Source organism: Lepidothrix coronata, unplaced genomic scaffold, assembly GCF_001604755.1.
Source record: "Lepidothrix coronata isolate B3197 unplaced genomic scaffold, Lepidothrix_coronata-1.0 Scaffold1, whole genome shotgun sequence".
Taxonomy (NCBI): Eukaryota; Metazoa; Chordata; class Aves; order Passeriformes; family Pipridae; genus Lepidothrix; species Lepidothrix coronata.
In genome coordinates this window covers 4,118,198-4,133,520 of record NW_016690181.1, presented here as the reverse complement: position 1 = coordinate 4,133,520, position 15,323 = coordinate 4,118,198, and the positions used below count along the sequence as shown (strand labels likewise).

General features: G+C 44.0%; 1 protein-coding gene and 1 long non-coding RNA gene across 8 annotated transcripts in view; one reads left to right on the top strand and one right to left on the bottom strand.

Annotated features, from left to right (window-relative positions):
• The window catches only part of DDB2 (damage specific DNA binding protein 2), a 51,122-nt gene that overhangs the window by 2,411 nt on the left and 33,388 nt on the right, over window positions 1–15,323 (bottom strand). For 2 of the 7 annotated variants that reach the window (XM_017806789.1, XM_017806822.1), the window contains 7 exons: window positions 10,740–10,923; window positions 7,810–7,940; window positions 6,543–6,734; window positions 3,705–3,871; window positions 2,523–2,622; window positions 1,033–1,210; window positions 230–375 (listed from right to left, as the gene is read on the bottom strand). In XM_017806789.1, coding sequence (XP_017662278.1) covers window positions 230–375; window positions 1,033–1,210; window positions 2,523–2,622; window positions 3,705–3,871; window positions 6,543–6,734; window positions 7,810–7,940; window positions 10,740–10,911 — 1,086 coding nt within the window. In that variant the 5' untranslated portion in view covers window positions 10,912–10,923. Of the gene's footprint in view, window positions 1–229; window positions 376–1,032; window positions 1,211–2,522; window positions 2,623–3,704; window positions 3,872–6,542; window positions 6,735–7,809; window positions 7,941–10,739; window positions 10,924–11,035; window positions 11,451–11,839; window positions 11,899–12,097; window positions 12,327–12,358; window positions 12,516–15,323 lie in introns of those variants that run through there. The other 5 variants (XM_017806806.1, XM_017806798.1, XM_017806775.1 and 2 more) reach the window with 5 other exon arrangements.
• On the top strand, window positions 24–2,579 carry LOC108493492. The gene is made up of 3 exons (XR_001873493.1): window positions 24–112; window positions 485–716; window positions 1,429–2,579. It is a non-coding gene; the product is annotated as an uncharacterized LOC108493492 (long non-coding RNA).

The following is a 15,323-nucleotide window of genomic DNA, read 5'->3' as shown; positions in this document are numbered from 1 at the left end:
GATGTAGAGTTTAGAGAAAGGGATACAGCTCAGTACTGACACCAGACAACTGACGCTGAGCAACACTGTATACATCCCACCCACAGCTTGAGGAACAGTGCTTCACTGGAAGGTGCAGCAGTGTAAATATCCACCCACAAATGTAGTATCTTGACCAGCAATCAGGCCATTTCTAATTTACAGCTGGCTGCTAGTACCAAGCATGATGCTCCTCTGAGACTTAACTCACCTTAATAGGTGTGAGGTGCTGAAAATGCCTGTGTGGATGTGGAATCAGATGCTGTGGCTTGGTCCAGTCTGAAGATGAGTAAACCCTGATTTCATTGCGCTGGTCTGTGCTCAGAAGCTTTGCACCATCTGTTGGGCTGAAGTAAGCTAGGAGAGGGGGACAGCAAGGCAAATTAAAGATCACAATGCTGTGACTGATACGAAACAGAAAAGTCACATTTCTCTGATTGAAAAGCCATTGGTATTTCTTTAATAGGGATTTGAATATGGCTGTGTCTCAACAAACAAGGCTTTACTTGTCTCAAACAAAATCAAGGCTCTTACATACAGTAAGCTGAAACCTACAGTGTGGAGTTACCTAGGAAGAATCATTAGTCTCATTTCAGAATCACAGAAGGAGACATTGTGAAGAAAGGAACACGCTCGTCCAAATGAAAAGGCAGTGGAATAATGAGACAGTCATCTGCAGTTTGGACTTCCATGAACTGGTAAAGTTGCACCCAAGAAACAGAGTCTTATGCTCTACTTTTGTCAAAGGACTGCTCCAGTAAATTCAGTTTTCTAATCTCAGCCACTGCTGATGCTTCCAAACTCACTTCTCAAGGTACAGCACCAGAGTTTGTATGTCAAGTCTTAAGAACGTGCTGCAGCTGCCCTATCCACCTCCCTTCCTCTGGCCACACATTCCCAATGCCCTCCTCCCAAGGGAATCTGAGTAAAACCTCACACTGCCACAACAATAAAACCTGAGCTGAGTGGACTCTCTGCAGATATCCATGCAATTAAATCCTTATCTCAACTTACCTGCATTGACAGGTTTCTCATGAGGAAGCACATGAAGAAAGCTCATTTTGTTTTTGATGTTTCTGAGGTCCCAGATTTTGACTGTCTGATCCACAGACGCTGTGGCCAACAGCCACTCGCATCGGGAGTTAAACTCTACATGAGTCACTTTCTTCCTGTGCAATTTCAGCTTCCAAATCTGCAGCAAACAGAAAATCATAAAAAAAATGACCAAGGTCTGGAGTAAAGAAACGGAATAATCTACTACTACAGGGTAAAGAGGTCTCACATTTACAGAGTAACTAAACTTTTAAAATACACCAAGAGTTTGTTCACTGGAAACGAAAAAGGAAAACAATGACCTTGGGAAATAACTGTTTAATTCTAGGAGAACTATGATCCACCAATTTATTACAGATGTGAGAAAGGAGGATGCAATCCCTGGTTTATGGAAGGAAGTATTAGTGCCACTGTACAAAACAAGATCACATCTAGAAGACTTTAGGCAGAAGGATTAAAACAAAATGGAACAGGTACAACAAATGTGCTGCCAAGATAACAAGAGGAAGCACCTGCTTTGTGTGGAATATCAAAGAACCTTCCTTTGTTTATCTTAGTAAAAATGGTGAGAGGAGATATAATTGGCTTCTAGAAACATATCAGCAAAGAAACATGAGTGTAGGTCAAATATTTCAATTAAAACCAACAAATAAATATAAACTGGCCATGAATAAATTTCCATCCAAAGCCAGAAGATTATTTTTAATCAAAATAATTAATCCCTAAAATAATGGGTATCTCCCAAGTGCAAAAAAGATTGTCATGTTCTTTCAGAAAAAAAAAAAAAAGGAAAGCAAGCAACTAACCTTGAATAACGACAAAGAATTTGGAGCACTCCTGACTCTGCCTGCTAATTTACATAACTGCCTTGTGGCAAACTCTTACAGATGTTACCCATACAGGCAGGAGAGATGGCAATGCCAGTGTGGCAGTACAGCAGGCTCTTCAGAGTCCACTCCAACTATTCTCTCCTATGTGTCTGCACTGCTTCAGTCTTGTCTCTGCCTGCCCTCTCGTGTCTAACGGCAGGAGTGCGATTTCCATCCCTAAGTTCACTGCATTATGGCTGTGTGCCTACTCCTAGGTCATGGAAGGATGTACATCAAAGCAGTATCTCTCAAATGACTCCCATCAGTGCACTAAGTTTCTGGAATTGTGAAGGTTGTTGGCAGAGGATGCTCACATTTTCACATTACCCTATAATTACTCTGGCCAGTAGCAAATACGGTAAGGAAGGGATAGCACATGACACAGTCCCTGTTTGGGACTCACACTCAACAATGTGAAAACATCTAATGGATGGCAGAAGTGGAGGACTTCGCACTACCCAGACAATGGGTGGACTCATCTCCTGAGCTGCAAGGCACTTGCTCCTCTTTTTGGGGTCCCTGTAGTGTAGGAAAGCACATGAAGATTCCCGTAGAGATGATGCTGCATGGAGCCATACGAACCTCTTCACCAGAAGTGCTGAGCAGGACCACGTTGCCCACATTATCACCTGTCACCACTGCACGGCAGCTTGCAGAAACATCCACACTGCAGTACCAGCAACTAGAGGGAAAGACACAAAATCAGTGCTCCTCCCACAGGAAAGTGAAGGTAGTGGAGCTCTGGTTCAGGTCTCATCCCTGACAAGGGAGACTGCAAGAGATTGTAACTGCAATCTCCTGCCCGATGGTGTGGGCCTGAGTATCAGGAAGGATGGCTTATCAGCAGTGCTTTCTGTTGGTGACTGAATATGAAATAACTTCCTAGGCATTTTCGAAGTTCTCACTAGATGGAATGTAACATATTGGGACAGTGAAACATAATAGAGGCTGAAGAGCCACTTGGTGCCTGCACGTGAACATACCTTGGGAAAGATCAGAACACCCCTGGGACAACAACAAATGTGCAGAAACAGCTTTAAAATTACATTTTCCACAAAACACTGAAGCAGCAGTAAAAACAAAAGCTTTGTACTGAAAAGTTGCACCTCAAACTATCTCAGCTTTATGCTCCAGGAAACAAAACTTAATAGAAACTTATCTGATAAAGACATAGGTCTTAACCCCAGGTCTGCTGGGAGGGGAAGGGCAGTGATAATAAAGCTGGGATCCTTTGGGAACTTGTTGTGAAAACTTTACTTTCAAGATAAATTATTCTAAGAATTCAAGGCCATGGAAATGAACATTGTGAGCCTGAAGTCTCCAGAAGAGCCACAAGGTAAACTCAACAACCTGAAAGATGGCACAGGAATGTTTTGTGGCTTTCCTATGCTACCTGAGCTGCTACAGACAAAACAGACCAGTGGCAACAATGAAGAGGAGGAAGTTACCCTGCTCTTCTCACTTCACATTTTATAAAGTGAAAAGCTATCAATATCTGCAAGATACAAGATGGCATCACCAGAAAGCAACACCAGAAGATGCAGGCAGCACGCTCAGCTACTGTAAAAGTGTAAGTGCCCTGTGCTGCCCTGCCCTGCAGTGCTAGGTCAGGATCAGGACTCTGTCTCCAAGCTCCCTCCTGGGACTAATTCATACCAAGAGTCTCCTAACACTGGCAAAGATGAAGATGTTAGAGATCTGAAGAAGTAGTGCAGCATTAACCCCAAGGAACAGAGATTCAACCTTGCCATGCCCTCTTCTCACCAAACATTATGGTGCTCATGGCCACAGTCCGGGGCACGAGAGATCACCTGCACCGCTCTGCTCTCAAGGTCCTGCAGACTTAGGGTGCCATCACCTGATGCCACATAAAGCTTCACTGCCTCATAAGGACTGAACTTGATGTCTCCAAGAGAATCTCCAGCCCCTTTCTGAAATACACACAAAGCCAAGAGGCATCAAGGTTAGAGTGGAAGACAAAATCTTAATACAACAGTCACCTCCTGGAACACACTGCCAGTTTCCCTAGGCATAAGCACTGCTTTCAGGCAGAGAAGACAGATAAGAACTTTTTTTCTAACCTCTTCCCAATCTGGTTACATATATTCCGAGCCTTTTAAGCTCACCCTCACCACGCTGCGCTGCAAACTTCATTAGCAGCTGCTTCTGTTATGGGGATAGGACTAAACTGCAGTGAACCACCTGGCTCAAACCAGGCTTAGGAGATCACAAGCAAAAACACCACCATCCCATGCATAAACCACAAAAAATCTCATGACAGTGCAGCCCCAAGCTTTTCTTAGAGAGACTTCATCACTAGTTACCCACAGGCTGTATCTGGTCTTTCTCAAGGTACCAACAGGCAGGATGAAACTGTTGCATAGAGAAATCTTACTGCTAACCCCGTGGCACAGGAATCTTGTGTTATGTCATATTGTTATGTTGTTTTCCCCCAGTCTGTCTACTGAGGAAACTTGGAAACCCTACACAATGACAGAAAAGAAGACCAGTACCTGGGATTCCCCAAACTCTTTGATACTCAAGTGCACTCCATCTGCTGCTCAAAGAAAAACTACTTAAGGTCTGTAAATACTAGATTTCAAGAAGCCAATGAAGATTAAAAAAAGGCCCACCCATAGAGCCTGCCTGTCCTCACAGCAGTGTAAGGAGGATGGCATGCCCTTTCAAATCCAGACATCATTGCTGCAACAGTCATCCCACTGGGATCCTTGTGTCCCAGGACCCAGTTTATTTCTCCTTGCTCACCTGGCCAGTCATCCCAGCACTGCCTGGGTTCGCCTTCTGCGCTATTACAAGATTGCAGGTGAACAGCCAATTTGGAAAACAACCATAAAAGCTGCCACCCGGAAAGAATCAAGTGGGGAAAAGTAATGCAGAAGCTAATCCAAATTCTCTCACTTACCTTTAAGCACTGAATGGAAGTAACTAATTGGAGAGTTGAGGCTTCCTCATGAGTCCACAGAAAAAGCAACAGTCTGAGAAGGTAATTCTTAGAGCTGCCTCTAACAATTCATCTCCCCTTTTCACTCACTACTAAAGGAGCCCAGACTCTTAATTTTGGTATTTTGGGTAAGCACCAAAAGCTAGGTGGAATGAATTGGTGTGATCCTTATGGCATGCACTGCTTGAAGTCAGTGGCATTAGTGGTGAAGCACAGAGAGAACTATGAATTGTCATGTAAAAACCATCTGACAACAAGCAGCACTGCTAGCAGGTGAAGAGGTTAGAGGGTCTGTAGAGCACTGAGTTTTGGGAAGTTTTAAGAACAGACAGCTGAGGAAATCCACTGGCATCCTCACTCTCTCATGTACAACAGGAAGTAAGCAGAATCAAAGAGTCCCTCCCCTTCGGTGAAGAAAAGCTCTCTCCTACCCACTACCCCATTTCAGGGAAAAATAAAAAGAATGAGCCCCCCTGAATTCAGAGGATAGAAGACATGTATGTGGGGAAGAGGAAGCCCAGCTCTCACATATTCAAGACAAACATCTCTCTCTCTCTCTCTCTCTCTCTCTTTCTCTCTCTCTCTCTCTCTCCCTGTAGTGCTCCTGCCAGCAGGACACAGAGGCCCAAAGCATTACTGTGTTCTTACTCCCAGTCCTCGGTGCTGGTGAAGACCCGGACAGTATTGCCATTAAAATCCTGCAGGGTGGTAGTGCCGGCAACTGATGAAGTGTACAGCTGACTAGGGTTAAAAGGGTTAAACTTCATTCCTGTGATGGCCCCTCCAGCTCCCATCTACAAGGAAGGGGATGAACAAAAGAAAAATCCACTGAGTGACGGGGAAGGAGAAAAGTGTGTTCTGTAAGTCTGCATTCACTGCTATGTCTATAACAGCAACAGTGAAACACACCACAGTCCTCTACACAGGCAAAGATAACCATGTCTCCCACATGACGGCTGTCTAGACAGCAGCCCTCCTAGAGGACAAATATGCAACTCCTTCAGTCCCCAGGCAAGGTATTCCCTTGCTGGCTTGCACTTCACTATTTACAAAAAGAGAAATATTACTCTGGAATTTCTGGAGGATAGATCTCTCAATGTATATCTATGTTAATTTAGAAAGGCAATAAAAGTTAAAAAGTCTTTGAGCCCCTGTTGGAATGGGAATGGCTGAATAAAGCAACAAGGGGGTATGCCAGCTGTATAAACCATTCATTCTACCTTAGTTTCTCCCTTTAGATAAAGGCACTTTGTCTCTCCCCACTCAAAGATGTTTCTTCATCTGATACAATAAAAGGTGAGAAAGATCAAGACCTAAGGCAGACTGACCCTCTCTGCCTAGTCGTTCCTGGCATCCCTTTAACACAACTGTTTTACCAGTTGCTGTATTATTTTTCCACTGAGCACACACCAAGTATTGCTTCATTATGAACTTAATTACCACGCCTCAGTTCTCCCCAGTGCTAGAACAGTCTGGGACTTAGGATCAGATATGCTGTTGCATCTCAGTCCTGCCCTGTAACAGACTACTCTGAAACCCAAGACCCTTATGTGCTTCTCACAACAGACCTTAGTTTTTATCTGCAGTATTTTGTGGTACCCCAGTTTTCCCTCCCACCCATTCCACACACACAGGCTTACCCCCTTTATGAAGCACGTTTTAGTAAGTACTTCATAGTCCCAAAGGATGATGTCTCCACCTTTGGAACCGACAGCTACTGTACTGGGGTGTGTTGGATGCCATTCCAAGCATGTCACTCTCCTGTCAAAGGGACTTGCTGTTCGAAAGAGGCGATATGAGGCAAGAGAACGCAAAAAAGGCAGCTGCAGACACTGTTAAAAAGGTAAAGAGAATTATGACTTTTGCAGGTATCCCTGAGATTCTCTGAATGACAAGTGCTAACAATTTCCAATTGTCATTAGTGTTAGTACGTTCACACAAAATTCTAAACATCTCTGTAAAACTAAGAGAATGAATGCTGAACTCGAGGGAAACAGCCTGTGACCACACAAATCCACATCAGCCACAGCACTTGGAAAGCAACAGAGAACTGAGAGATACCATATTTTAAATGATGTACAGGGTTAGGAGACTGTGGGCTGAGCTAAAATGCAGAGTAATTAACAAGGGAGAAGAACATGCCTCCACACCAGGAAAAGGCACTTATGATTATCTATGTCTTTATTGAGCATCTCAAAATGTTACATCCAGAGATACAATATTATGGTCCTCCATCCAATTTTTCTGCAGCTCAACTACACAACATAGGAGTGAACAGAACACTTGAAATAGGGAATGAGAAACGATGACATATTGCATTGTTGTTCAGTTGAAAAACAGGTACTGCTTCGATGAGCTTGGCAATTTATCATTTGGACACTTAAAATACATAAATCATCAGGAAGATAAAGCTAGCCCAAGTGCCTCCCACCTATGGATGTTATGGAAAGAGTTAATTTTCAAATGAAAGGTGTATGGCTCTGGAAAACAGTAAAACATTATGGACTTGATGGACTACATCTGTGAAGAGGTAAAAATCAACACTAAACCTGACAAGACTAGCAAAGCAGAGTGGATACAAGAATAGTACGACAAAACAGTCAGAGCAGCATGCAAATGTATCACTGTGCGATTACTCAGCTGGTAGACTGGGCAAGTTTAAACATGATTCAAGGAAGCACTGAATTAACAGAGGATAAAATGTAGATGACAGCGCTGGGTCAACCAAAAGGGAAAGCCATCTCATCTCTTGCATTTTACACAACTAAGAAACATAAGAGTGCATCATACTTGGAGCCTCAAACTGTATAGGAGAACTTTAAGCCCCTTTAAGTTTTCCTGCTTGTGTTGAAGGTTTTTTTATGTAGGGAGTTACGTCCAACAGGTCAAGAAGAAGACACTCCTCACCTGCCTGAGTGGTGCCCGAATGGAGCCTCCCAGCATGTTCTGGTAGACATAATGAACAATGCTGCGCTGCTGGTCCAGCTGATGGGAGAGGACTCTCTTGTTTCTCACCACAGACCCACCTCCGCTCCAACCTGCCAGATTGGAAAAGAGTAAAACTTACTGATAGGCAACTCATTCACTTAACAGTATGGGAAGACATCTGCATTTGCTGCTATACCCATGAAAAGCTTCAGCCACAAGATAAAAGTCTCTAAATAGTTCTTATATTTCTTAAGGTACAGCAGCTTCTGCAACTGTAGAGTCCAGTGGTTCCCATAGACTGCCAGAGCTTTGTGTATGCTTCATCTTGTTAAACCTTCCTTCTCTTTGCCAAAGATTTATCAAGGACAACAGGAGAGCACTAAAGCAATACTACAGGTGGGTGGTGCATCTCTTGGACAGTGTACAATTTGAATGGTTCAACCCAAAGCAAAATGCTGCCACCCAAAACCCCAACAACTTGTAAATATGCCATGGGAGGTGGTAAGCCCCGGCACCCAGCAAAAGAAAAGTCAGACGTGTGACCAGCAGAAACACCTGAAAATTCCCCAAGCATAGCACTGCGAGTTCCCACCCAGTTCCTGAAATGCCTGCTTGTGAATCAGAATTTTCGATCTGCCTGTGCTGGAGCCTGTACAGCCTGCCCACAGCACTGTGAGTTTTGTTTTTGATAATAGACTTGCTGACGCCACATCGCCTGAAAACATTTCTGTTCAAAGTGATTTTTGCTGAGAGTACAGCTTGTTTCTACATTTTGTTCATGTTCCAAGTTTTTATCTTTAGGGACTTTTACGTAAAAACTAGATCTGTTCAGTCCCATGACTGTGATCTACTCATCCCCACAGCGATGGTCTGTAACACCCCAGGGGATCCAGAAGTCAAATGCATTTCTTAAGAAACATAAATGCAATTTTCATTTAAGGATATTTATTAAAAAAAAAGAAAACAGAAGACTGAAAACACATGGATCATTCTATATGACCAGAACCTAAATGAAATCTTTCTTTAATGCAGTGGTGGAGCCCAGAAATGCACAGGTGTGAAACTGAACTTCTCTGTTCACATGCCAACATAGTGCCAACATTTGTCACACCTGCTGAAATAGGTATAAAAGTATTTATATTCTAATTTATATTTTTCACAGAAGAATTAGTATCCACAGTTCCTTCCTCAGAGACGACAGAAATTCAGGTATTTTTTCCAAATTCCATTCTACAATGAAGGATAATTTGTTAAGAAACAAACTTCAGACCTTTTTAGAATCTGCTGGAAGAAATCCTTCAAAAAGGCTGTTCTAATTGCAAGAAACAGAAACTGTCCTATATGGCTCAGGAGAAAAAAATGTTTTTTTCAAACACATAAAAAGTGGAACACAGAATTGAAAAGTTCAAATACAAAGGTCTTCATCTTTTTAAAAAAGGGTTAAGGGAAAAATATGATTGGCCTCATTTTTCTGAAGTACTAACTACATCCAATTACCTCTGAATCTTACAGGAATGGCAGATGCTTACCAAATCTGAAAATCAGGCCATGGATTTACAATAAAATCATGTAGCTAAATTAACTACAGAAGATGCTCTAACTATCCACAATTACACACAGAACTCCTTTCAAAGAGTATTTCGTCTCCACTGTTCACACTGCTAACTGTTCCAAGTTTGGACCTACAGACCACACAATGGAAATGTTTAAAATCGTAAAACCCTTGTATCTTTGACTGCTGAAATGCACTTCAGTATTTTCTGGTTCCTTAAAGCCAAAATTGTACAGAAAGTGTGTAGTATCTCCACACAAGGCAGTAGCCCCAGTGATCTTCTAAACCATTGATGGAATTACAGGTCTTCTGTGAAAAAGGAGGCTGAAGGGAGACTTTCTCTCTCTACAACTACCTGAAAGGAGGTTGTAGCAAGGGAGGAGTCAGTCGCTTCTCCCAAGGAACAAGTGATAAGACAAGAAGAAAAGGTCTCTAGTTGCACTAGGGGAGGTGTAGACTGGACATTAGGAGAAATTTCTTCACTGAAAGGGTTGTCAAGCATTGGAACAGGCTGCCCAGGGAAGACGTTGAGTTACCATCCCTGGAGGTATTTAAAAGACATGTCAACATGGCACTTAATGACATGGTTTAGTGGTGGCAGTGCTGGGTTAACGGTTGGACTCGATGATCTTAAAGATCTCTTCAACCTAAATGTCTCTATGAAAAGTCCTTGCTGTAGGTAAAGTCTAGTCAACTTTCTTGATAATTCAAAGCACTAAACTTTCCAGTATATTAGAAATTAATCACCTCTCCACATTACATCAAAAATCTTTAGATTTTTTTTATCTAAGTTACATAGTAAAGGAAAAAATTGCACATGATGACAAGTGATTAGTAGAAATTCTGTCCATTCTACTCTAAACATAGAAGTAGAAAGTATTCCTAGTTACTGCAGTAAAAGTTAAAATATGCAAAGATTCGGGAGAAAATGCCAGTTTAGACTGCATGCTGCAGAATACCAACCTTATGACTACTAAACTGCATTAGGAATTGCATGAGAGAAAAACGATGTGTTACCAAGACTGGTCTGCTCTACACTAAAGCAGAGATCTGGTAATATAGGAATTCCACAAAACTTAACCACCCTCAAATGACAGCATCTTCAGAGAGCGTGCTTTCGCCAAGGGGTACAGGTCTCAAAAATTAAACATGCATGCATGCACACGCACTCACTATACAGAAAACTGGAGGATGTACTACTCCAATACATGCCCACCTATCACTTGAATATATAACACCATCTGAACACTCATGTCTGAACACATTTCTTGGCATTCTCCCTCTTTAATTAGTCAAAGCCTATCATTTGCAGTAAGTCTGGTAGAGAGAAAACAGTAAGGATCTGAGGAAATGTTACCAATTTTCCCTGGGGGTTTAGATGTTTTTCTCACAAACAACCTCTTTGCTTGTGTCTCATTCCCCAGTTTCTCATAGTCCGCTTTCCTCTTCCCAGCTGATTTTGCCTCTTCTGGCCAATGCTGATACACCCTCTCACACTCCTTGTCCTTTGGCTGGTTCACTGGAGCCATCCTGTCTGACCACTGAAAGCAAACAAAGCAAGGAAGGTAAGACTGTCACACACTTCTAACTAGAGAGCAGAAAAGAAAACTGGAATGAAACATGCCAGTGGTCTGAAAGTATTGATTATTATACCTGTACCCTCTTTCATCAGTATAGCACTGGCTTTTTGTTGTGCCCTGCTGAAGAGGGGAAGAGGTTCAATAAACTCTTCTTTGTTCACCTATGAAAAATAACGTATCCTAAAGCACTAGAGTATGTTTTGATAGATGTTCTTCTACCAAACTTTTAAGCCTGAAACCCACAGATCTGCATAAAGTAAATCTGTGAAACCACATAATATCCTAACTTTTTCAGTAGTAGCTAACACAGAACTCTTCAGATTCAGCTTTCATGATGATGGCCTGGGCTGACAGATCTTCCAACAACCGTGCTCAAAAGGCATTTCCAGTTTAGCGGCCACTTTTACTCACAACCACCACCTGGTATTTGGATTGGGCTCCCGCACTGGCTGGCAACCACACCCGGGCTGCTCCACCGAGAGCGACGGGATGCAGCCCCTCGTGTCCCGTGCTGTGACGACCACAAGGCCACCAGGCCCCTGAGGAAAGGCGCGGGCCTCCCACAGCCTCCCTCGCAGCCGGCGGGCGATGCGTCACACGCATCCCCCCGGCGGATCCTCCCCGAAGCACATCCAGGGGCTTATCCCGTGCTCGCGATGAACTTATTTAGAATTCCTAAATGGCTGCCACGGCTATCTATATTTAAATATACGGCTATATACAAATACAGCTCGGCGGGCACCCCGCAGGCTTCCCCAAATAGCGCACGCTCGGCGGCTCCGGGCCTCGCGGGGCCGCCCCACAGCCCCGGCCCGGCCCGGCCCGGCCCGGCCCGGCGCCCCTGCGGCCTGGCCGAGAAAGGCCGCCCCGCTCTCACCTGCGCTCCGGCGGCCTCGGCTCCCCCGGCGCCGCCGCGGTTGGCGGGCGGCACCGGCCCCTCCCCCGCGGTTTCATAACCGGGGCGGGAACGGGGGTCAGCGGCCCCCGCCCGGCCCCGGGGAGCAGAGCCGAGCCGAGCGCGGCCACGGTGGCCCCCGCCCGCCGCTCGCCGCTGAGGGGCACCGGCCTCGGCAGGGGGAAGCCGGAGAGGGCGCGGGGTGCCGGCCCAGCCCCTGCCCGCCTCCACCGCCCTTACCCCTGCCGGCCTCCCCGGCGATCAGCGTGGGCAGCACCTCCGACTCCGCCGGAGCCGGACTGCACGGGAGGCGGCTGCAAGGTGTCCGCTGTCTGCCTGTTGTTGTTTCGGTGCAGCACTCAACAATCTTACGTACCTTATTGGTTTCTAGAGCACCAAACTGGCTTATTAAAACTGGTTGATAAGGGCCCCAGATACAGTAACCAACAGCAACTAAAAAAAGATACTATTTCAAAACACAACTTACACAAGAAAACACACCTGGTGTCAGAAACCAACAGAAAAAAAACGCGCTTCAAAAGCATATAAAAACGTCACGTCAAGAGCAGCTCGGAGAGTACCAGACCTTACATGACGAAGCTGACAAGAATGGGGAAGGAAGAGCCCTACCAACACAGCGGAAGGTACCAGCACTTCCCCTCCACCTGCAGAGGGGCCGTGTTGCGTGGCGAACTTTATCCCTTACCTCCGGAGCAGTAGCATCCCAGGCTTCAGGCCTCCCAGTGCCTATGCTCAGTAATTAAGGTGCAGTCACCCACAGCTGGCTATGAACACAGGTCCTAAAATATCTGTACATAGCCATGCCTTGAACTGTGGGGCTTTAGGGTTTCGTTTTGAGTGTTGGTATTTTTTGTGCTATAACTATAGTTACCTATGCATTTTCTCGCATATTAGGAAATGCACAGAAAAACTAATGGAAAAACAATAAGCGCCCAGTCTCTATGCTTTTTCCCAGAACAGTAACAAAGTTGTATTAGTTGCTGCCATCCTGTATTAGAATGCCATACACAAAAATGATAACCACAGACAAACACAATCTGGCTTTGAACATATATATCAACCCAAACAGCAAGTCTTAAAGTCTTACCAGGCACTTCTCTAATACACTCCATTCTTCTTAGAACTGTATCCATTAACAAAATACAGCAAGAGGAAAAAATGAACACAGCACTTCCCTTCTTGCTTCTGAAGCCTCAAAGGTTTGATTTCTGGGAAGAAAAACTACTATAGAAAAAAAAAATCTTCATATCTTGACAGTGATCAACACTTTCTTCAATAGATCTGTGGAAGTCTTCATCATAGGATCCCAAAGAAAACTCTGATGGTTATCCAAGTTATCTCCAGCAAAGATGTGCACCTCCTGTCCCCCCTCCATTTGTCTCCCAGCAGAATTGTCCCCATGCAGAGCACGCACAGAGTAACCTTCATATTTCCCTATTGGAGCTATCACAGTTAGCATTTTTCAGAAGTGGAATGGAATAGAATAGAGTAGAATAGACTGTTTCATATAGAAGGGACCTACAATGAGCATCTAGTCCAACTGCCTGACCAGTTCAGGGCTGATCAAGTCAAAGCCTGGTATTAAGGGCATTGTCACAATGCCTCTTAAACACTGACAGACTGTGGCATCAACCACTTCTCTAGGAAGCCTGTTCCAATGTTTGACTACACTCTCAGTAAAGAAATGCTTTTTAGTATCCAGTCTAAACGTCCCCTGGTGTAGCTTCAAACCTTTCCCATGCATCACTGGATACTAGGGAGAAGAGATCAGCACCTCCTTCTCTACTTCCCCTCCTCAGGAAGTTGTAGGGAGCCATGAGGTTACCCCTTAGCCTCCTTTTCTCCAAACTAGACAAGTCCAAACTCTGGACCCATTTGAGGACTTCAACACCCTTAAATTCTGGCCCCCAGGACTGTACACAGTACTAAAGGTGAGGCTGCATGCTAAAAACAGTGTTTGTATCAATGTCTAACACCAAGTTTACTTTCTCTCTAGAGAATCACCATGCTGTAGTTTTTATCCACTAAGGACAAGAACAGCAGACAGTACACAGTTCATCCACAGAAAAAATGCCACTGGCCTGGGGTCCCAGAGCTCAGTGTCTGTATGGTACTCTGAGCAGGCCAGAGAAAGACTAATTTGAGAAAATATTCTTATATGTATTTACAGTTTCACACTCTTTGAACTACAGTATGCAGCAAAGTCAGAGGAGTATAATTCTGTGGGGGCAGGATATTAGGCTTATTTTTATGATGCCTTTTGTCTGATGTACAATTATGTTGAGGCTGTGCCGCAGTTGCAGGTTGTGGTTCTCTTCCACAGAATAAAGCTGTCTTGTCACCGGGTCTGGTAAAGCTAAATTATGATTAAGATCAACTTCATGGTATTGGTAATACCATTAGGTGTCCTCCTTGTTGCCAAGATCTTTGTCCAAAGCACAAATGGTTTTGGCTACTTTAGTTTGACTACTAATGTATACCATTACAGCAACTAGATCTTGCCGTGCACGTAAAAACAAGTCTATATTCCACTAAAAAGTAGGAAAAAATATATAATCCTAAGAAGATAAAAGAGAAAGAGTAGATATCACGCTATCTGACCTCCTATCCCACGACCATTGCTAAGCTGCCTGCACCAGGAAAATGAACAAAAATATTACAGTTGTTATGACCTCATTTACCTGAGCTCCCCATCTTCCCTAAGCCACTCCAGCCTTGGAACAAGGCTTGCAGCAGCCATGCTATGGAGTACCCTCACCTTGCAATCAGTATTAGCAGCGCCCAGGTCCCAAATGGACGTTATCTATCTTGGATGCTCAGTACGTTGACTATCAATATAGAAATCAGCACGAAAACATAGCAAAGGCAATCGCTGGATATAGAATATTAATGCATGAGGTGTTTGCCTTTTCTGTACTTCATTAAGATACATTAGTTTGATAATGGAATGAAAAACTCAGAACATAATTGAATTAGGGAGTACCTATGTCAAAGACTTGAGTTTGGTTATGTTTTAGTAAAAACAAAGTTGTTGCTTATAGGCTCAACTGTGATTAACTTTGAGGACAAGATAAGCATCTTTCCTCACTTCCTGAAAGGAAGTGGTCACACCCCAGCCAATGACCTGCCATGGGTGCCCATCTTCCAGGGACCGCGCACTGAGGATTTGCCTTAAAAGAATTTAAGTGGAATGGTTCCTAACATCCACTTTCCAACACAGCAATGTGAAGGGCATCAGTACAGGTAATTTCCTGGGTCTTATGAAACCTGGGGCAGTTGTAAAGAAAAAACATCCAAGTACTGCTCCAGAGAAGTGGAAGTACAGATTTATGGCACACTCTTTCCTCTCTTCCTCCTGCAAGGCTCTCAGTCTTTCTTTTCTCCACCAGTTGAATAAACATCACTGTAAACCCACAGCTGGTCCTTGGAATTGTGTCCCAAGTCA